General features: G+C 38.2%; 5 protein-coding genes and 1 pseudogene across 14 annotated transcripts; 5 read left to right on the forward strand and 1 right to left on the reverse strand.

The window, feature by feature from the left end:
* Positions 1-84: 84 nt before the first annotated feature.
* On the forward strand, positions 85-3,980 carry LOC111197784 (something about silencing protein 10). The gene is made up of 16 exons (XM_013828381.3): positions 85-308; positions 522-616; positions 685-760; positions 875-1,026; positions 1,133-1,282; positions 1,361-1,485; positions 1,580-1,667; positions 1,797-1,976; positions 2,085-2,219; positions 2,316-2,378; positions 2,508-2,647; positions 2,740-2,845; positions 2,940-3,220; positions 3,318-3,381; positions 3,481-3,549; positions 3,647-3,980. The coding sequence occupies exons 1-16, from the start codon at positions 212-214 to the stop codon at positions 3,776-3,778; spliced, it is 1,953 nt and encodes a 650-aa protein (XP_013683835.1). The 5' UTR covers positions 85-211; the 3' UTR covers positions 3,779-3,980.
* Positions 3,981-4,351: 371 nt separating this feature from the next.
* Positions 4,352-7,583, forward strand: LOC106388335 (protein IQ-DOMAIN 14). Of its 10 annotated transcripts, none has more exons than XM_048752671.1 (6): positions 4,352-4,500; positions 5,076-5,133; positions 5,304-5,400; positions 5,483-6,256; positions 6,353-6,682; positions 6,760-7,583. In XM_048752671.1, the coding sequence occupies exons 3-6, from the start codon at positions 5,326-5,328 to the stop codon at positions 7,429-7,431; spliced, it is 1,851 nt and encodes a 616-aa protein (XP_048608628.1). In that variant the 5' UTR covers positions 4,352-4,500; positions 5,076-5,133; positions 5,304-5,325; the 3' UTR covers positions 7,432-7,583. The 10 variants fall into 10 exon arrangements, with proteins under 10 accessions (XP_048608628.1, XP_013683837.1, XP_013683840.1 ...); XM_013828383.3 differs by having other exon boundaries at positions 4,353-4,500; positions 5,480-6,256; XM_013828386.3 differs by having other exon boundaries at positions 4,402-4,752; positions 5,480-6,256.
* A 265-nt stretch (positions 7,584-7,848) lies between these two features.
* Positions 7,849-10,080, forward strand: LOC106386732 (annotated as a pseudogene).
* Positions 10,081-10,848: 768 nt separating this feature from the next.
* On the forward strand, positions 10,849-13,679 carry LOC106386866 (L-type lectin-domain containing receptor kinase V.4). The gene is given in 2 exon segments (XM_013826681.2): positions 10,849-10,923; positions 10,925-13,679. Coding segments are annotated over 2 exon segments (2,094 nt in total). The 3' UTR covers positions 12,944-13,679.
* Positions 13,680-15,473: 1,794 nt separating this feature from the next.
* On the forward strand, positions 15,474-18,118 carry LOC111197705 (stearoyl-[acyl-carrier-protein] 9-desaturase, chloroplastic-like). The gene is made up of 3 exons (XM_022699163.2): positions 15,474-15,786; positions 16,710-17,214; positions 17,287-18,118. The coding sequence occupies exons 1-3, from the start codon at positions 15,653-15,655 to the stop codon at positions 17,845-17,847; spliced, it is 1,200 nt and encodes a 399-aa protein (XP_022554884.1). The 5' UTR covers positions 15,474-15,652; the 3' UTR covers positions 17,848-18,118.
* Positions 18,119-18,806: 688 nt separating this feature from the next.
* Positions 18,807-19,696, reverse strand: BNAC03G24440D. Its single transcript, XM_013826053.3, has 2 exons — positions 19,386-19,696; positions 18,807-19,303 (listed from the first exon to the last, which is right to left on the reverse strand). Exons 1-2 carry the CDS (start codon positions 19,596-19,598, stop codon positions 19,079-19,081), a joined length of 438 nt encoding a protein of 145 aa, XP_013681507.1. The 5' UTR covers positions 19,599-19,696; the 3' UTR covers positions 18,807-19,078.
* Between the last annotated feature and the right edge of the window lie 2,708 nt (positions 19,697-22,404).

Raw genomic sequence — 22,404 nt, forward strand, 5'->3', positions numbered from 1 at the left:
TTTAATATGGGCTTTGTTTAAAAAACTAATGGGCCTTACTAAGCCCAATAAATCGTAAAACCCTAGCAAGGTTTTAATCGTTGCCTTCTCTCTATCTCTCTTCTTCGTAGAGACGATTGATAACGTTTGTGGTCGATAGCTAATTAGCTGCGTAGATTTCATCTTTGCGACGTAAACCCCTAGTTTCTACGTCCTCCGAATCAGCACAACGATGGGGAAGAAAGGAGGGTTTAAGAAGAGAGTTAGCAAAAGCGCCAAGCCCCGCAACGATTTCGTCGACGGCGAATACGATGACGAGATTGACGCCTGTAATTTTCTTCCCACCTGAAAAAGTTTTCTCCTTTTTTTTCTTACTTCGATTATTTGAATGACTTAAGTCTCTGTTTCTTAGCTCTGTTTCTACTGAGTAGTAAAACTATGAGAATTTGTTGAGATGAAATTTGATTGGGTTTACGTTTTTGAATGGAGATGATGATTGATTGGTTTGATTTGGTTTGGTTTGGTTTGGTTTGTGTGTGCAGTTCATAAACAGAGGGATATTGTTCCCTTGGACGTTAACGATGATACTGATGATTCATCCGATGAGGATGATGTGCAACCTGTTTTTGATTTAAAGGTTCTTACTTTCCCTCCTAAACTCTTCTCTCTGATTATTTTCAATGCTTACCTGCTTTGGCTTATTAGGGTGTGGATGAAGATGAGGATGAGGAGGATGAAGACACCGAAGAGGAAGAAGAAGATAAAGGACTGATTGCTAAAAGTAATGAATTAAGATGCCTTTTTGCGTTATTGTTATTATCTATAGTTGTCAAAGCAGAATGCCTAAATATACCGAGTTCCCTAATCACTTTTTGTCATTGTTTCCTTTGTGCAGTGGTAGGGCAAAACAAATATCTGAAGGCCAAGTTTGGTGCTGTTGATGATGAAATGGCTGATGATGATAACGATCAAGATGAGGAAAACAAAAGGGTCACTTGGGGATCCCGAAAGAACGCATATATGAATGCTGATAATGTAGATTTTGAGGTAAGGAGTGTTGTCATCTGCCTCTGATCCGGTTCTTCTAAAATTTATGTTCTCTATGAAACAACTTCACATGCTTTGTTTAATTTGGTTCAATCTGATTTTGAAGAACCTATCAAGTGATGACGAAGACCTTAAGTTGGAAGAAGATGAGGTGTTGAGAATGCGGGCAGAACAAACAGGTTCCATTACAGCAGCTGATGCTGGGTTGGAAGATGATAGTGAAGAAGAAGAAAGCGACAGAGAATTAACCATGGAGGTGTGTTACCAAGAACCCATCTTGTCTCTGTACTCCATCATGTTGCTTAGATAATTGACGCTTCTTTATTTTTGACAGGAAATTTCTGTGAAAGGCAAGAAGGGTACAAAATCCATCACAGATAAGAAAGAGAAGGATGTGGAAGTGATCAAGAAAGACATAAACTCTTTGTCCAAAGAAGAGCAAATGGATGTAGTATACAGGTAAAGCTCATGTCCTCTATTCTAACATTTTAATTAGCTTGATATATTTGTGTTACATAATACTCATTTGATTTTGTCCTTGTCATTCGTGTAGCTCTGCTCCGGAAATAGTTGGTCTTTTATCTGAGTTGAACGATGCAGTTGAAGAGCTTGAGAATAAGATAAATCCTGTTATGAGCAAGGTAAAGCCTCCTAACTGTTCCATGATTTTTGTTTAATTTTCTTTATTGCCACTTTATGTTACAACTGCACTCTGTAAGAAGTCAACTGGTTCTCCTCTAAAAACTTAATGCTGTTCTGTTTCCTCACAGTTAAAGGAAGAAGGGGTTCCGTTGACTGGTGGAGCAAGGTACTTGGAGGTTAAGCAGATTCTGCTACTGGCATATTGCCAATCTATAACATTCTATTTTCTACTCAAGTCTGAAGGGCAACCCATCCGTGATCATCCGGTCCTTGCCCGTCTTGTAGACATCAAAGCTTTATTAGATAAGGTTCTGTGGTACCCTCCGACGATGCTATTTACATGTTGTATGACTATACAAGTAATGTTTGATAATTTATCATAGCAGCTTAATTAACGTCTTCCTCTCTGTAATTAGATCAAAGAACTTGATGGAGAGCTTCCCCCTGGATTCGAGGAGTCTCTAGCGAGAATGCAAAAGGTCGTCAAAGAAGATGCGACCTCTTCACCGGTTTCTGCTTCAGAAGTCAAAATCACACAAGATACAGTCGAGGTAGGAGTTGGATCTTACTCGCTGTCATATGAATTATTCTCTTGGGAATTGTCTGACACTTCTTCTGTATCCACGTGTTGATCTTTGTTTATACAGCCGGTGAAAATCAGTAAATCAAAGGCAGACACGAAGAAGAAAGGAGAGAAACGCAAGCACCAGGTGAAACAGAGATCTAAACATTATACTTACTTTTCTATTGAACTCACCCAGTCTCTTGCTTCCTGAAATATTTCTTTTATTTTTATTATCACCAATGCTGTTTTGTTAATTCTTCCTTCTTTGTAGCAGAATGATCAAGTTGATATTCAGAGTGAGGAAATGTTGAAACTTCGGGCTGCTCTAGAGGGAAAGCTAAGAAGCAATGGAGTTTTTGGCTCTGCTGTTTCGAAGCCTGATAAATCTCAAAAACGTCAGAAGTTAGCTAATAGGTAATATCCTGTGCTTTTTTTCCCTTAGTCCTTTACTTTGTACGATGACTCAGATTCTGATATTAATAATTTTCAACCCCGAATGTAACCAGGAAGCTAGAGACATTCGATGATTTTGTGGATGACGCAGACAATAGCACACGTGATGTACCAGCTGATAAGCTCACCAAACATGTGTCCACCAAACGGAAGCCCAAGGTAAACATATATCACATGTGAAACTTAGACATGCTTTTGTAACTTTGTACGCCCATTAGTTTGTTAAATCCTTTTCACCTTGTGTTTTTGGAAGACTGTTTCTGGAGATGATGATTTACCGCAAAGGGATGATATTGGAGAACGGCGTAGAAAGTTTGAGCTCAAAGTTTTGGCTGGAGCTGGTGTGAAGTCAGAGGAAGATGGCAAGAATGAAAGCGAGGTCTTTGGATCAGATGACGACAATGATAAGGATGATGATGGTGATAATGACATGGTTGATAGTGACGGCGAATCAGAAGGCGAAGATGAGTTTTACAAACAAGTGAAACAGAATAAACAAGCTAAACGAGCTGCCAAAGCAGAGATCTATTCAAGGTTATTATTAGTATTCAGTACTTCAACCTTTTTCAAACCGTTACATGCGATAATATAACATGTGTTCATCTCATTGGCATGATTTGTGTTGTTTCAGGGAACCGTCATCGATCTCGTTTGAACCAGAAACCGTGGATGGCAAACGAGTGGTTTCAAATGCGGTTAGAATGTTTCCAAAACACACAATGATTATCTTCTGTTTCTCTAGCATCTCTAAACTGTCCTTTTCTTCTTCTTTGTTGATGACCACCAAAACCTAGATTTTGAGTAACAGAGGATTGACTCGACACCGCAACAAGGACAAAAAGAACCCGAGAAAGAATTACCGGGTAAACATTCTTTGGATTGCCAGTTTCTGCATTGTTCTTCTTAGCTTTGTTTCTTTGCCCCTGCTCAGATGTTTATGGACCTTGGTTTTGTTTGCAGGACAAGTACACGGACAAAGTCAAGAGACGTAAAGGACAAGTCAGAGAGATCAGGAAACCTACGGGTTCATATGGAGGAGAAGGTTCCGGTATCAATCCCAACATAAGCCGAAGCATCCGAATCAAGAGTTAGCCTCCATTTCCTATGTCATCTTTTTGTTGTGGTATCCTTATTGGATCTTCTACTTTTCGTTTCACGCTGCTTCATCACTTGAGCAAGTCGTTGCTCTGTAGTTTTTGATGGTTTCTGTTTAAATCTTTTCATTTGCATTTAAAAGAGGAAGAAAACTTGTATTACATTAAATTCTACTATTAAAAGGTGATCTTTCATTTGATTTAAATGTTGATTTTTCACGCCTGTTAAAGTCGCCAGATTTTATGTTACCAGTTGGTGTCTAGGGATGAGATTTTGAGTTTGTGGTTACAGTTTCGGTTTTACGTTGAGGTAAAAAAAAGGTAGGCCAAAGTTGAGTGATAAAGTGGCTAACTCTTTCTGTGTCTTGATGATGACAATCGAACTGATAAAAAACACCGGAAAGGTGTAAGTGAAAACAGGAAAGAAAAAGTTTCAATCTTTCATCCCAAAGTTAATTTACACAAGCATATAAAGGATTAGAAGACTAATACTTCTCTTAAACACCCATTATTATGAAAATATAAAATTTTAACACTTTATAAAAAAAAAAAGCAGTAGCAGAGGATAGACAAAGAGGAAAAGGAAAAGGAAAATTACCAGACAGGTGTCTTTCTTCTCTTGCTGCTTCACTTCTTTCTGCCTCTCTCTCCTTCTACTGTTTCTTAATTCCCTTTTTAGAAAATCTAGAAGGGAAAGCTACCAAAAGTCTCAGAAGCGAGGTAAGCAGTTCTTGTTACTTGTGAATTATACCGAGGAAAATGTTTTTTTTTTCTTTAGTCTCTCTGAATTTAATAATCATTTTCAGTTTTTCACTTTCATGCTTTCTGGGTTGTTTCAAAAGAGCCGTCTTTTTCTGCTGTTGTTGTCTTCCTCTGTTTCTTGTCGATCTCTCTCTCTCCTCTTGTTGGGATGCGAAACACATGATTTCCGAGGAGAGAGTGAGAGATAAAAGAAAGGGAGAGAGCTCACTTGTGAGTTGTTGTTTACTGATAGCATATTAAATTCATAGCTTTTACACTTGTAAACAAGCAAGCAAGCAAGCAAATGCCTCTGTCTCTGTTCTTTTGCATTAAACAAGCAAAATATGTTGTGATGATTTAGTCACTTCACCTAACTTGAAGAGAAGCATACAGTTGGGCTAAGAGTTGTCAAGAAAGTTAAAATTTCATTTTCATGGCAGCTCAACAACTTAAAACTACATCTTTCTCAGTGACAGTTTCTGTATCTGAGTTTTTGAATATTCTTTGCATTCCTTTCCTCTGTCCTTAACTACTGTTTCATTTGAATCATGCAGGTAAGGATTGTAGCTGCTGCCTGTTGAAGCTGTTCTTCATTTGTAGCCATCACTCTCAGTAAGATATGATTCTTGATGGATGCTGCAGTTTTAATCAATACACCGTTATAGTGGTCTTAGAATTCTTCATGCATGGGTCTAAGAACTATCATAAAGGTTTATTCTTTAAGATGTGTGAAAGAACAAGGCTTGAACAAAGGTTGAGTTATGTTTTTTTTACTGTGACAGATAAGGAAAGTAATTTTCTGATATGGAGAAGAAAGGAAGCTGGTTTTCTAAAATCAAAAGGGTTTTTACTCCACATTCCAAAGAGAAGCTAGGCAGTGTAAGCTTGTTACTTCAAACAAGTCTTTACTGGATTTTACTAGGCTTGCAATAATGTTTGATGAGATTAACTTTGGCAGCAGGAAGCAGAGAGAAAGAGTGGAAAAGAAAAGAGGAAGAAGGGTTTTGGGAAGCTAAGGTGTGGAGAGACCAGTTCGTTTCTTCCCATCTACAGAGAGCCTAGTAGTATTGAAAAGATCTTTGGTGAGGCTGAGAGAGATCACAATCTTGTTTTCAGGCCTCCTGATCTCTCAAATCCATCCTCACCCTCTCCTCCTCTGATGCCTGCTTCTCCAAAGCCCCCTCCTTCACTTCCTAGAGCACACCTTCCAAGATCTATATCCCCAAAGCCCCCTGATGGATCAAAGCCATTATCATCCTCTGCTAGTGCTCCTCCACCACCTGCTTCTACTCGAGTTCCTTCTCAGAGAGTTGCCCCTCCCAGTGTTCTTACTCCAAAACCAGTTCCACAAAGAGTTGCCTCTCCACAAGCTGTTTCTATAAAGCCTCCTTCTCCAAGACCTACTTCACCAAGAGGTGACTCCCCACAAGCCCTCCCTCTAAATCCTTCTCCAAGATTGGAAACTCCAGAACCATCTTCTCCAAAGCATCCTTCTCCAAGAGCAGAGCCACCAAGGTTGGATAGTCCAAGGCTTCCTTCACCAAAGCCTCCTTCTCCAAGAGAAGAACCGCCAAGATTGAATGCTCCAAGAGCCACTACATCTAGGTCTCCTTCTCCAAAAGCGGTTTCACCTAAGGCTGTGCAGCGACAAGAGAGTGTTCCTAGACCAGAGCCAGCTCTCTCGGTCCAACATGCTTCTGCAACAAAGATTCAAGCAACTTTCAGAGGTCACAAGGTAATTATTCACATTCTTGGTTTCTGTTAAAGATATGTCCCATTACACTAGCCTCCATATCCAAGGCATTGAAAATGTTAAATTTGGATGAAACAGGCGAGGAGGAGTTTCAGGGCTCTCAAAGGTCTAGCCAGACTTCAAGGGGTGGTGAAAGGATACAACGTGAAGCGGCAGACGGTAAATGCAATGAAGTACATGCAGCAAGTAGTCCGCGTTCAATCCCAGATTCAGTCATGCCGCATCAAAACGTTGGAAAACCAAGCTCAGGTTGAGAAAGATGAAGCAAAATGGGCTGCATTCAAAGCTGGTAATGAAAACTGGGACGACAGTGTGCTGACAAAAGAAGAAAGAGATGCAAGATCTCAGAGAAAGATTGATGCAGTCATCAAGAGAGAAAGATACATGGCATATGCATATTCTCACAAGGTAACAACACTCAAATCTTTCCTCATTGATGCACCTTTTTGGTTTTCATCAACATCTCTCTCTCTCTCTCTGAACAGTTGTGGAAAAACAGTCCAAAGTCTGCTCAGGAGGTTCAACATTCAGGTGGGCTCTCTCTTTGGTGGAACTGGGGTGATAGGCAGCTTCCTCTTGCTAGTCCTGTACCAAACCATAGGCAGCCACTAAGAGATTACATGCAAACACCAACAAGACTGAGTCCAAGCCGTTGCTTCTCTCAGTCAAGCAACCAACACCGTTTTAGGCAGGACAACAACTTTGACACTTCCACACCAACATCGTCAAGGTCTAGATTTCTCACTCCATCCAGATACTCGTTAGGAAAACTAAGAGGTCAAGATTCACCTTTCAAAGACGATGACAGCTTCGCAAGCTGCCCTCCATACCCGAGGTACATGGCTCCAACGGTCTCTGCCAAGGCCAAAGTTAGACCGAACAGCAATCCAAAGGAGAGAGTGATGAGTACACCATCTGTCAGTAGTGAGACAAGAAGAATGTCGTATCCCCTGACTCAACAAGGTCTCGATATGTTTAGATGGAACAAAGGGTCATTGCATATGAGCAACAGTGGTAGCCACAGAGGTCCTGGTTCACCTGGAGGTGTGGTTCTTGAGAAGCACAAGACACTTAAGTCAGTAGGAAATTTGAGTATTGATACAACTGTCTCTATGCCAGCTACAGTTGGTAGGAAACCGTTTAACAGATATGTGTGATTTGTTTTGATCGAACCTTTTTTTTAATGTTACTTTTGCTTCATTTGTGGATGGTGTTGATATTGAGTGTTGTTGTAATATAGATTGTGAAATTTGTGTATGTAACATAACAAAAAGAAGAATAACAATAGCATAAGATTTGGTTTGAAGTAGATGTCATGTATGTAAACTAAGACCGATGTATTAGTGATTAGAAAAATATATTCATGCAAAGACTTTGATTCTGTAGGGAACAGATGTTATAACTTGATAAGCATACTAATATGTATCTGCCTTCACAATGATCTTTAAAATTATCTGCTAGTCAATCATTTGAGTTCTGAGTAGTCCAAATCCTTAAGAAATATTTTGTTTGCCACTTGTTTCATCTTTTGGTTACGGTATGATTTAAGAATGATTTGGACAACATGCTAAATTAATTGATTTCAGACAAAGATTCTGAAATTATGTAGCTATGTGTCTTATATATTTGCAGGTCTTGTGACAAATATATTTCATATTATCAAGTACATAAACAACAATACAAATTAAAAATCATTTTACCAAAAAACACACAAATTAAATTATCTTCATCTTTAGTTAACAGTTCAATCAGTTGATGAACATGTCTTGTAGAATCAACTTGTTGATGGTTCTAGTGATTATTGCCCTGATTAATACTGAAACCTCGCTTGGCAGGCTGGTTATGGAGGGATCCGCCGGGGTTTTTAATGGTTTCAGGACGTTGACAAACACCAAGAAGCACGTCTATGGTCAAGCCTTCAGCGAAGAGCCACTCCCTTTCAAGAATTCCACCAACGGTAACGTGACTTCTTTCTCTTTGACCCTCTTATTTGCTATCGCTCCTGAGCACAGAGACAGAGGCTCTCACGGTATGGCGTTTGTCATCTCACCCACAAGAGGTATCCCGGGTGCTTCTGCTGAGCAGTACCTTGGAGTTTTCAACGATACAAACGATGGAAAAAGTTATAACCATGTCATCGCTGTGGAGCTTGATATTCACAAAGATGATGAGTTTGGTGATATTGATGATAACCACGTTGGTATCAACATTAACGGTATGAGATCTACCATGTCTGCTCCTGCTGGCTATTATGATCAAAATGGTCAGCTCAGAAACCTTTCTTTAATAAGTGGGAATCTACTACAACTCACAGTGTTGTATAGCAAAGAAGATAAACAGCTTAATGTCACCTTATCATCACCAGAAGAGGCTTATTACCCCGTGAAGCCGCTTCTTTCACTGAACCAAGATCTTTCACCCTATGTTTTGGAGAAAATGTATGTCGGCTGCACAGCCTCCATAGGGTCGATAGGAGCGTTACATTATGTTTGGTCCATACATGCGTATTCCTTCCTTATCGTTCCAGATCTGGACTATGACATACCCAAGTTTCCTCCATATCCTAAGCCAGAGTCTCAGGTTAAGAGGACTGTTATGGTGACCTTCTTGACGTTTGCTCTCTTTGTTGCGCTTGTCGCCTCAGCTTTCAGTATCTTCTTCTATAAGAGACACAAAATGGTGAAGGAGGTTCTAGAAGAATGGGAGATTCAGTGTGGGCCTCATAGGTTTTCTTACAAGGAACTCTTTAAAGCCACAAAGGATTTCCATGACAGACAACTCCTAGGTAGAGGAGGGTTTGGTCATGTCTTCAAGGGTACACTTACCAGGTTCTGAGGCAGAGGTTGCGGTTAAACGGGTCTCGCATGATTCAAGACAAGGAATGCAGGAGTTCTTGGCCTAGATATCGACAATAGGTCGGCTTAGACATCCGAACCTGGTCAGGCTTCAGGGTTATTGTAGGCACAAAGAGCAGCTCTACTTGGTTTATGACTTTCTTCCCAATGGAAGTCTTGATAGGTTCCTCTATCAAGAGAAACTTACTTGGCACCAACGTTTCAAGATCATTAAGGATGTTGCCTCTGCACTCTGCTATCTTCATCATGAGTGGGGACAAGTTGTAATTCATAGAGACATCAAGCCGGCTAATGTCCTGATTGACCATCAGATGAATGCAAGACTCGGAGATTTTGGGTTGGCTAAGTTGTATGATCAGGGTTTTGATCCACAAACATCTAGAGTAGCTGGAAATTTAGGGTACGTGGCACCAGAGATCATAACAACCGGAAGAGCATCCACATGCACAGATGTCTATGCTTTTGGGTTGTTCATGCTGGAAGTCTCCTGCGGTAGAAGGCTGATAGAGCCACGAGGAGCCACCAACAAGGTCGTAATCGTGGAATGGACACTAGAATGCTGGAAAAATGGTGATATTCTAGAAGCATCGAATGAAAGACTCCGCCAAGAACACAACAGAGAACAGCTTGAGCTTGTTCTGATACTGGGAGTGCTATGTTCTCACCAGGTCCCAGGAGTTAGACCGGACATGTTGAAAGTGGTGCAGATCTTGAATGGTAATTTGCAGCTTCCAGATAATCTACTTGATATTGTCAAAGCTGAGAAGGTCAGAATGTGGTCCGAGACTTCTGAGAGAGTAGTTGATGTTCTGACATCACAGTGTTTTGTTCGTACCTTGGCGTTTGCAGAACCTTTCAGTGGACGCTGAAAGGTTATGTCAAGGCCCGTTGTGAAATAATATTAGATGTGTTGCTCTATAGACAAAAGGTATGTTGTTCATTATATTGCTTGTACCGTGTTGTGTATGGTTTACTTAACTCCGCTGTAACATTGCGAAGTCCTATGTATTTGTTGATGAACATATCTTGCGCTTGGTTCAGCTCACCTTAGCATGAAACAGAACTGAGAACTGTTTAACGTGCGGTGCTATCATCAAGCGCCTGGACAGAAAAGTAAACATAGTCAGATTGTGGTTTGATAAATTATTTTATATTTTTTTATAACAATGCTTTTTGTAGGAAACAGATGTCATTAACTGTATGCAATGTCGGCTAATTTAAAAATTTGATGTAGAATATTTGACTAGCTCTTTGTTTGTCCTATGAATCATGGATATTTTGGACACCATTGACTCTAGCAGCCTGTAGCTTTCTGTCCTTGGGTATTTGCAGTTCTTGTCTAGTTCATGTTTCTCTGTGTCTGACGTCATTAGTTGACTTTTTGTTATAGATATAAACTAGTTATCAATTAAATTGTTCAAAAATGTGGACTCTTCCAACTCTATGTCTTTTAATCTTCCACCATGACTCACTCATGTGTTCCTTATAGCTTAGTTAAACACTAAAAACCTGGTTTTTATTTAAAATTTTGACCTTTAATATTATCTTCTGGTCACCATTCAGATTTTAAGAAAATGTCTTTCTCTGACCAGCTAATTTGTTTATTTCCATGAACCATGTATGATTTCGACACCACGTTAATCAATTGATTTTAAACTCTGTAAGTCTACAAATCTGTACTCTCTGGTTTTAGTTATTGCAGGTCTTTTGACTAAGTTCATGTGTTTCGTGTATCTGAAGTCATTAGTTGACTTTATTCACTGAATATCAAGATATACAACAATAGAGACTATATCTAGACTATATAATCTTCTTCCCTTGTAACCCTCTCAAATTATCAGTAATCATGTTTAGTAAACTTTGGTGGATGGTTGTAGTGATTCTTTCTCTGTCTAATTCTGAGAGATCTTATTGCAAGCTGGTTTGGGAGGGATCCATTGGGTTGATCAATGGTTTCACGTCGTTGACAAACACCAAGAAGCACGCCTATGGTCAAACCTTCGACGACGAGATACTTACTTTCACGAATGGTACCGTGCCTTCTTTCTCTGTCAGCTTCTTTTTTGCTATTGTCCCTGAGCATAAGCACAAAGGCTATCATGGTATGGCGTTTGTGATCTCTCCCACCAGAGGGATTCCTGATGCATCTGCTGATCAGTACCTTGGAATCTTTAACAAAGCCAACAACGGTAACATCTCGAATCATATCATCGCTGTGGAGCTTGATATACATAAAGATGAAGAGTTTGGTGACGTTGATGATAACCACGTTGGTATCAACATTAATGGAATGAGATCTATTGACTCGCATCCTGCTGGTTATTATGATCAAGATGGTCAGTTCAGAAACATTTCTTTGATCAGTGGAAAGCTACTCAGAGTCACGATTCTGTATAGCCAAGACAAGAAGCAGCTTAATGTCACCTTATCATCACCGGAAGAGGCTTATCACCCCGACAGGCCGCTTCTTTCGCTGAACAGAGATCTGTCCCCATTTGTTTTGGAGAAAATGTATGTCGGCTTCTCAGCCTCAACGGGAATGGTTGGAGCAATGCATTACTTGTGGAGTCGGTTTTTCACATACGATCTTAATGTTCATGAACTAGACTTCCCTATACCGACGTTTCCTCCATATCCAAATCCAAAGTCTCAGGTGAAGCGGACTGTTATGGTGACCTTCTTGACAATTCTTCTCTTTATTGCGCTTGTTGCCTCGGCTTTAAGTATCTTCTTCTATAAGAAACACAAAATGGTAAAGGAGGTTTTAGAAGAATGGGAGATTCAGTGTGGTCCCCATAGGTTTTCTTACAAGGAACTCTTTAAAGCCACCAAGGGTTTCAGTGACAAACAACTCCTAGGTAAAGGAGGGTTTGGTCAGGTCTTCAAGGGCACACTTCCAGGTTCTGACACAGAGATTGCTGTTAAACGAATCTCGCATGATTCAAGACAAGGAATGCAGGAGTTCTTGGCAGAGATATCGACTATTGGTCGGCTTAGACATCAGAACCTAGTCAGGCTTCAGGGCTATTGTAGGTACAAAGAGCAGCTCTACTTGGTTTATGACTTTATGCCCAATGGAAGTCTTGACAAGTACCTCTACCGCAGAGGGAATCAAGAGCCACTCACTTGGAACCAACGTTTCAAGATCATCAAAGATGTTGCCTATGCACTCTGCTATCTTCATCATGAGTGGGGACAAGTTGTGATTCATAGAGACATCAAGCCGGCAAATGTCCTGATTGACCATCATATGGATGCAAGGCTTGGGGATTTCGGTTTGGCTAAGTTGTATGATCAGGGTTTTGATCCACATACATCTAGAGTAATTGGAACTATTGGGTATATAGCACCTGAGCTCATAAGAAGCGGAAGAGCAACCACAGGGACAGATGTATATGTCTTTGGGTTGTTTATGCTGGAAGTTTCTTGCGGTAGAAGGTTGATAGAGCCACGAGCACCCTCCAACGAGGCCGTCCTTGCTGAATGGACGTTAGAGTGCTGGGAAAGTGGAGATATTCTCGAGGCAGCTAGTGAAAGACTCCATGCAGAACAAGATAGAGAACAGGTGGAGCTTGTTATGAAGCTGGGAGTGTTATGTTCACACCAGGTTGCAACAATTAGGCGGGACATGTCTAAGGTGATCAAGATCTTGAACTGTGATGTGCAGATTCCAGATAATCTACTAGATATTGTCAAAGCTGAGAAGATCAGAGTGTGGTCTGAGATATCTGAGAGAGCGCTTGGTGTCTTGAATACACAAATGTCCATCGGTACCTTGACGCTTACGGAACCTTTTACCTCTCATGGCCGCTGAGACGTGATGTCCAGGTCAGTCGTGCAATGATGTATGACGTGTTTGTGTTTTTAACATGAAAACATATGAAGTGTTGCTTTATAATATTTATTTGTATATTGTATTGTATTGAATGTATCGTTGCTTTATAAATATTTTATGTTGTTCATTGTATTAAATGTATCGTTATCTGGTTCATTGCGAACTTCTTTATTTGTATATAAACATAATTTTTCATGTTGGTTCGGCTCACCATAGCACCAAACAAAAATGGGAGATGCTTTAACGTGCGCTGCTGCAACAAGAAATTGCGCAAACAATTAAGCATGGTGCAAGGTTGCTAGGTTTGTGACAGCTCTAGCTTGTTTTGAAGCTAGGAGTGTTTAAGTTCGCATAAGGCTGAAGAGGTTTAGACCGGATATGCCTACGGTGGTTAAGATCATGGACGGAGTTTCTGAGCTTCTTGATAACCTGCTCGATATTCTTAGAACTGAAAAGTTGGGGAAATGGTACGAGAAGTATGGAGTGTGCTTGATACGGAAATGACGATGGAGTCTGCAGGTAACTTGACAGTCAAGAACAATGACTTCTGTCGTACGGTAAATGTGATTGTAGGTGACGTAAGATTTTTAACATGTGATGGTGTTACCTTTTCAAAAAAATTTCATGTTGTTGATTGTAATGAATGTATCGTATTTATTACTGTTCTTACTTTATACCGGCGGTGTGTTTATTACACATGTGACCTGAGAAGTACGTGTTTATGTGTTTACATTTATGTTGTAGTACTTGTTGTGTTTTCTTGCTTGCAAACTACTAGTAATTGAATAAATTTTGTATATTTTCAGCTGACCAATGGATTTAGTTTTGCTAATCAATATATATACTCCTTTTAATAGATTATTGGTATTGTAAAACTGGAAAGCACCAATCAGGATAATTAATTACTAACACATACTCCCAAAAAATTATTAAAACCTTAAACCAAATTAGTATTATAATCTTTCGTCGCGGTCTCTATGTCAAATCGTTGTGCTCTCTATGTAAAACGTTGTGCTGAAACTGGGAGAGCATATAATAAAGACATTCAATGATGCAGAGAGATGCAGAACCAAAGACCAAAGTACGGTCAATATTACTTTCATTTGCCAAGTGGGACATCCACGTGGAGAAGCAACGCCATTTGTCCCCTCATTTTCTCGTGGATTCTCACGCCCTAACATTGAATATTGCGAAATTAAATTTAAAAAATTAACATTTGTATTTTATTGACCTTTTACCCCTGTTAGATCTAATTCACAACTACAATTACACAAAGACATGTTTAAGAAATGAAATAAAGCTATCTAATAATCTTAGTATATCTTACCTAAGGAGCTCATAAGTCACATCTAATCATGTACTATATATTAAGCCAAGAAATAACCATCAAGTTGGAAGCATATAACATATTCTTTAGATCGCACAAATAAGCAAGTAAAACTAACTACATTTTCCAATTCGAAAATGTTTATCATAAAATTCAATTAATTAGCTATTGATATATAGTAGATATGATCACATGAATAAATACTATTTAGTATATACATTTATAAATTATATAGAGTAAATGATAGAATCTTCGCTTCAAATATTAGTGTTAATTGTCATTTATCTTATAGAGAATACTAGAAAATTTACTAACATATGACAATATTAAATTAAAAAAATTCCAACTGCTCTAACGAAGTTATGTATCCATTGTTTCATTTTGACTATACAAAATAATTTTTTCGACATTGATAACCATACAAACAATTAAGAGTGGTAACCGATCGAATACTATCTTAATTTTAGTATTTATGATTTTTTTAGTATTTTACAAATATCTAAATTTATCTTTTGCTTCAGAAATATATGAATATCCAATTTTTCGTATTCAAAAAATATTTACGGATATATTATCTATTTTGTTCAATATAAAAAAATTAAATTAAATTTATTTTTATGATATAAAAGACAAATTAAATATTAGTAAAGCCATAATGTTTCGTAAATTTAGAAATTAACTAAATTTATCATAAAATATAAAATATAGAAAATTTGTAGTTTTTATAAAGATTTTATATTCCTTTCTTAATTAAATATTTTATAAGTAATTTTATAAATAAAATTAATAAAATTATATGTTAGAAATCGATCACATAAAATTATATATATTTAATTGTTGATATATATTTATTTGAATAAAATTCGGAGGATAGCGAATATTCGACTCTAAATTTTTTAGTATTTGTATTTTTTTAATGGACGTTGATTTTTAATATTTTGTTATGCTCAGAAAACTTATGAATATTTAAATTTTATGGATCAAAATGAATAACAAATCAAATCATAATTAACGGATAAAATGTTTGGCTCTATAGACAATGTTGTGATGTAGAAGAAACTCGAGGGCAATTTAGATCAATGCTTAACAAAAAGAAAACGAATTTGATTTCTAAAAGAAATTTGTTTTAACACATAATATATGGCGTCATATTTCCATTTTAATTATTATTTATTTATTTCGTGACTCTTCTCTATCTCTCTCTCCTCAAGGGTAAAAGACTTCTTCCCTCGCCGCTGTTTATTCATCTATTCTGTGGACGAAACTCAACCTTTAAAAAGGAGTCCAACCAGAGATAGTGTGAGAGCATTAGCCTTAGAGAGAGAGAGAGAGAGCTCGCTTGTCTCTGAAAGAATCCACAAATGGCATTGAAGCTTAACAACCCTTTGGCATCTCAGCCTTACAACTTCCCTTCCTCGGCTCGTCCGCCAATCTCTACTTTCAGATCTCCCAAGTTCCTCTGCCTCGCTTCTTCTTCTCCCGCTCTCAGCTCCAAGTCTGTCTCTTCCCCTCTCTCTCTCTCCCTCTTGTTTAAGGATGAGATGTGGTTCCTTGTTTCACTGTGTTTCTGGGTTCTTGCTTGCTTGTCGATTTCGGATCTTGATTTTCTTGATTCTAGCGTGGTCTTGATTACTCACATTGGATTAATCTATCAAATGGATGTGCTTTTTTCAATCTGGGAATAGTGATTAAAGATGGGGCCAGCCTCTGATATTCTCTGTTTCTCAGGCCATTGATTCATTTAATGCTTTCATTCTCTTATTACACATCATCATAGCATTCTGAGATTGCTCCATGTATAAAGTCTTTGCCTTTACCATCATAATCATTCTGTTAAGATTAACAACATTTGCTAATGATCTTTAGATTCCTTAAGAGTCATTAAAGAATCTGACTTTCAACTAGCTTCTTTACTCAAATCCTGTTCTTCCCCCCTTGCCCAAATTTTCAACTTTTGATGTTTTTTTTTATTTTCTGTGCATTGAGAGGAGATTCTTGAAACGTGTCACTTTTCGTCTGTTTTCTTTCTTCTTAAGTGAGAATACAACTTGCGTCTATGCATGCGTACTTCGTGGCCTCCTCTCTCTATAGTTTACGTCCAAAATGTCCTTTGATTTGTTTACTCTTTTTTTGCCTTTTTATCTTGTCTCTATCTGATCTTTATCTCTTGTCTCTTGTCTCTACCTTTCACCCCCTGCAAGTTTTTTTTTTTTTGCTTCACATTGCCAAGTGAATATTGAACTGCAAGATGGATTCATAGATGCATATATAACATCTGTTTAGAGATGTAGACATGAATGTTTATCCAAATGTGTTCTTGTCTCATCTGTGTGCATCAGAAATAAGACCTTTCATGTTTGTTTCAATGAAGTATAACTATATGCTGATGATGCCTCTCTTTTCTTATTATTGATGCAGGGAGGTTGAGAGTTTGAAGAAGCCATTCACACCACCAAAGGAAGTGCACGTTCAAGTCTTGCACTCCATGCCACCCCAGAAGATCGAGATCTTCAAATCCATGGAAGACTGGGCCGAGCAGAACCTTCTAACTCATCTCAAAGACGTGGAGAAGTCGTGGCAGCCCCAGGACTTCTTACCCGACCCTGCATCCGATGGGTTTGAAGATCAGGTAAGAGAGCTAAGAGAGAGGGCAAGAGAGCTCCCTGATGATTACTTCGTTGTTCTTGTGGGAGACATGATCACAGAAGAAGCGCTTCCGACCTATCAAACCATGCTGAACACTTTGGATGGAGTGAGAGATGAAACTGGTGCTAGCCCCACTTCATGGGCTATTTGGACAAGAGCTTGGACTGCAGAAGAGAACCGACATGGTGATCTTTTGAATAAGTATCTTTACTTGTCTGGCCGTGTTGACATGAGGCAGATTGAAAAGACCATTCAGTACTTGATTGGTTCAGGAATGGTAAGAGAGAGACTAATCATAATCCATTTCTTAACATGACTTCCTAATCAGTACTTAACTTCTATGTCACAGGATCCTAGAACAGAGAACAATCCTTACCTTGGCTTTATCTACACTTCATTCCAAGAAAGAGCCACCTTCATCTCTCACGGAAACACAGCTCGCCAAGCCAAAGAGCACGGAGACCTCAAGCTAGCCCAAATCTGCGGCACAATAGCTGCAGACGAGAAGCGTCATGAGACAGCTTACACCAAGATAGTTGAGAAGCTCTTTGAGATTGATCCTGATGGTACTGTGGTGGCGTTTGCAGACATGATGAGGAAGAAAATCTCGATGCCTGCTCACTTGATGTACGATGGGCGCGATGAAAGCCTCTTTGACAACTTCTCTTCCGTGGCTCAGAGGCTCGGTGTGTACACTGCTAAAGACTATGCGGACATTCTTGAGTTTTTGGTTGGGAGGTGGAAGATTGAGAACTTAACCGGGCTTTCGGGTGAAGGAAACAAAGCGCAAGACTACTTGTGCGGGTTGACTCCGAGAATCAGGAGGCTGGATGAGAGAGCTCAAGCAAGAGCCAAGAAAGGACCCAAGGTTCCTTTCAGCTGGATACACGACAGAGAAGTGCAGCTCTAAAAAGGAACAAAGCTTTAAAAACCTTTTCACTCTCCGTCGTTCCTCATTTGATCTGTCTGCTCTTGAAATTGGTGTAGATTACTATGGTTTGTGATAATGTTCGTGGGTCTAGTTACAAAGTTGAGAAGCAGTGATTTAGTAGCTTTGTTGTTTCCAGCCTTTATATGTTTTTGTGTTTGGTCCCTTTAGTAAACTTGTTGTAGTTAAATCAGTTGAACTGTCTGGTCTGTACTCAGTTTTCACTGTGGAGTTTTGTTTCAGTTTGAGGTTAGTTTCATTGCAGAGAGAACTTACTTATCCATTAATATGAAACTTGCTTCAAGGTATGGCTAACTTGTAGCTCCTCCCCCCCAGAGATTTAGATGTGCTGAATTTGGAGAAAATGCAAGATAATCATTACTCATTAATCAAATATTTCCAATAAAAGTTGAGTAAAGCTTTTTGATGTCTTATTGCTGAAGTTGCGTTGAAACAAAGTTAATTTCACATACCCTTTACTAAGTTCTCTCCCCTGCAGTTGCTAAATGTCTCAAGTTAGCTTATTTGTGTATACTTCGTTTGAGTCTTTTATATCTCAACTGTTTTACTTGTTCATGCTTATTTTCAATTAGAGATGGTGAAGTGCAAAAAATTGAAGTTGTGCATGAATGTTGTAAGAGTAGCTAGTGATTGAAGTCTGAAACTTTAGTCTTTCAGTGAGTTTTTTTTTGAAGATAGTGTGGATGGTTCTCGTAGATAATCACTTAGTTAATGTTCTTTAATCCGATATGTAACCATTGTATATGGCTCCCAACTAACCTGGTGACAAATTCAGAATAATACTTCAGCGTCAACTGCAGATTTTGTGTAATAAAAACGAACTATCATACATATACAGAAACAAAATGGAGGAAATAATGAGATGTCAAGACAAGTTAGTGGCTGCTAAACTAAAGAAGATGAGAAATGATTTGGAGCAGTGTTAAAACCAAACAGTTCATTATCATAGCAGAGCCTCCTGATTACTTTATTTCATAGTTTAATAGGGATACATCATAACAAGCTGAGAAATAAAACTATTGTTGAGACTGACTCTATGGAAAGATTAGACTAAGCCACATGAGTAGTCTAGTAAAACCATATAGTATAAGATCAAGAAGTCTTCACCATCACCGCTTGCTTGTTGAGACATCTTCCCCGTTGATCGCCATAACATTTGGGACCAGAAGCCTCACATAGAAACCAATAGATGTCAGCTGAGCATGGTTACAAGTTCCAAAGAAACCTCCAAATTCACGGCGTTCAAGTATCCCTGAATGAAATCCATCTTCTCAAGACCCACTTCTCCTGCATCGAAGGTCCAGTGAACCGCATAGTGTGTACGTTCATTTGTTTGAAACGCCAGAGAGGAAATGTAACCATTGTGTATCTCCCCGCATATCCCTTTCACAAACTCTGTCTCATGGTTCAGCCTCAACTGCAGATTCATGTAATCAAATGAAATATATCACACACACTATATGAAGTTAAAGTTGGATGAAAGAATGAATGATACTTACAATACGCCTGCTACAGACAGATGATGATGAACCGTATGTTTCAGACATGACAACAGCTCCATTCTCGACATATCCGAACTGAATTAAAGTTACTCCGTGTTTGTTGAATGAGACGTTAATGTGCGATATCACATTGTGGGGCGTCTCATCCCACTCGAAGCACCCAGAGCCGGTACGGGAGTGACCAAGCGGCCCCATTGTTATCATCTTCATAATCAAAAAGCTAAGGTCTAAGAATATAGCATAGAAAGGACAAATAAATAGGCAGGCTCGTGAGACTGTACAATGACCGAGGAGTTTTTGTTTTACATGGCTTGTGTGTATGTGAAGCAAGCAAAGTAATAGGCCACACTACATTTAAGAAGCCTGGAGATATGTGCCTTTAGATGACTCTGGAGATATGTGCTTAAGAGTATCACAAATTTTTATGCAAATTCCTAGTAAAAAGAACATGAAGAAGGAAACAAAAGGTTTCATTTGCAAACGAAGGATCAGCTATTAGGTGAAAAACTAGGTACCTAGGCCTGGGCATAAAATCCGGAACCCGAAATCCGAACCGAACCCGAACCGAAAAACCCGACCCGTTATCCGACCCGAAACGTAAAAATACCCGAACGGGTCTTGTAGGGTGGTACAAAAAATATCCGAACCCGAAATGTTATTAACCGAACCTGAACGGGTAACCCGAAAAATCCGAAATTAATAGTCAATATAAATATTTTGAAATATTTATAAGTATTCCAATTATTAAATTCAATATTTTTGGTAATATTATATATAATAATAAATATTAAAATTCTAATAAATGCTTTAAGTACACAATTAGTTATAAATAAGTATTTTATAATTTGCTCATTGAAATAAAAAGTCTACTCTCTATAAGACAATACATATTGTTTACAAATGATGTTTGTTTTCATGCTTGATTTAACATTTTATTGTTATTTTATCAATTTTATATGTGATAGATTAATTTTTATTTAATTTAGATGTTTTTCTTTATGTTTTACTTCAAAAATTTTGTTTTTTACTTTGGTTATATCCGAACCAAACCGATATAACCCGAATCCGTACGATATATGATTACTTTATGGGTTTTATGATGAAATACAATTTTGAACCGAACCCGAAGTGTTATTATCCGAACCCGACCCGTACTAATAAAATTTTAGTATGGGACCTAGAAGCGTAAACCCGAAAATCCAAAAACCCGACCCGAATGCCACCGAGTACCCGAACACCCAGGCCTATAGGTACCAGTCACAATATTTTGCTCTTCAATATATTCAAAGCCATGAAAATTATTTTACATTTGATATTTTCTTACTATAGAATAGCACTATGCCAAGATAAATTGCAGTGCAAAGAGCTGCAAGATTAAGTGTCCTGAAAACATGTAGGAATCTTTGCTGTGTTTGTGACACAAATGAAGAAAAAATTAATCACTAGTAAACTCAGATTGCTTTACTCGCTCGCTAATATCATAAACTTATCTTGTTTGTTTCATAGTAGGAGTTGTGTTTAATCGAGCCATCTGACGGGTTCACTAAGACGATGCTAGTCTTCGCTGATGTGTTCTATCCGGGTTTTGCTCATGTTCGTTTCATCTCGGGTCTTCCCTTTACTTTCGTTTGAAGGATTGTTTGGTGGTTCTTCTTGGTTCAAGCTTGTTTGACGGTCTGGTGGGGCTGTCATTCTGCTCCTGTGCGTCATGCTAGGTCCAGTCTTTTATTGATTCAAGCTTGTTCGATGTTATACGTCAACCGTTTGTTGTTGTAGGTTAAATGAATTGCACTTGTGGCTTCACCGAAATCTATAATTATCTTGGGATGAGGGTTAAGCAAGAGATTCATATTTACCTTTTGTCCCGTCAGTTTGTGCAGACTGGAAAGCAACTCTTTACTCGATGAAATATTCTCGAGACCTTTGAAATTGTCTCAGTAAACAGACTGGTGGTTTCCTCTGCTATGTAGATAGCAAGTAATGTCTCCTTTGGTTACAGCTTTGAGCAAGCTGGATTTCAGGACGAGATGCCATGGAATTGGTCCACAAAAACCAGTATGTTGGTTTGATCTTTTTCTAATATGGATTGTTGTTTTTGCTTGGTTGAGCTTTACTTATATCACCTACTGGTGAGTGGAACTTTGTTCCTCGTGTTTGAATTAAACAGTGTTAAAAGAAAAATTATGCATCCACGTTTGATTTGTTTTCTCATTTTCTCGTTTAATCATTGGGGCCTAAAAGCCTGATTTAAAGTGAAAGATGGGTCAAACAAGTTTTTTTTAATTTGTTTTCAAACTTTATACGTTTTCCATTGTTTTTTAAGATATCTCAATTTTATTTCCTTTGTTTAAATAAAAACATTTGATTTCCTTTTAGTTGTTTTACCATACTAAACTCTGTATAACAACAATTGAAAATATTTTTAAATATTCTTTTAGCATTATATCTTTTGTTTATTGAATATAATTTCCTTAAAATTAAAATAACTTTCAAACCTCTAATACGTATAGTTTATATGACAAATATTTAAAATTATATTAATAAATTATATTTAATTAAATTAAATTAAATAATTATGATCCCGGTAAAATTATTTTCAGGCTCTGCCACTGCTTACGGAAGTTTTCGGAGAATCAAACATAGCAAAAGTCTCAAATTACACTGATAAAACTTAAGTCATGTGCAAAGATTACTCAAGTCTAAGAGGCTTTAAAGAACCAAGCCAAGGTGTGGTTAAGTAGATGCCGTAGTGAACAATCATTCGACTAAAAAAAATAGGCCAGCTGAAAACTGATGCTTATAAAAAGATGACAAAAATGTGGCTTCATTCATTAAAGTACGTATATAGCTTCTAGTTCAAAGCACAAATTAAGGAACTAAACATAAAAATAAGACTCAAGAGTACTAAACATCTTGCATGGATGCAAAGAAAAAATGTAATCAAAGGTTAATGAGAAACTGGATGGCTTTATTAAACTTGGAGAGTATCCTGTCTTTGAGTTTGGACTTACGACAA

Source organism: Brassica napus, chromosome C3 (assembly GCF_020379485.1).
Source record: "Brassica napus cultivar Da-Ae chromosome C3, Da-Ae, whole genome shotgun sequence".
Lineage (NCBI taxonomy): Eukaryota > Viridiplantae > Streptophyta > Magnoliopsida > Brassicales > Brassicaceae > Brassica > Brassica napus.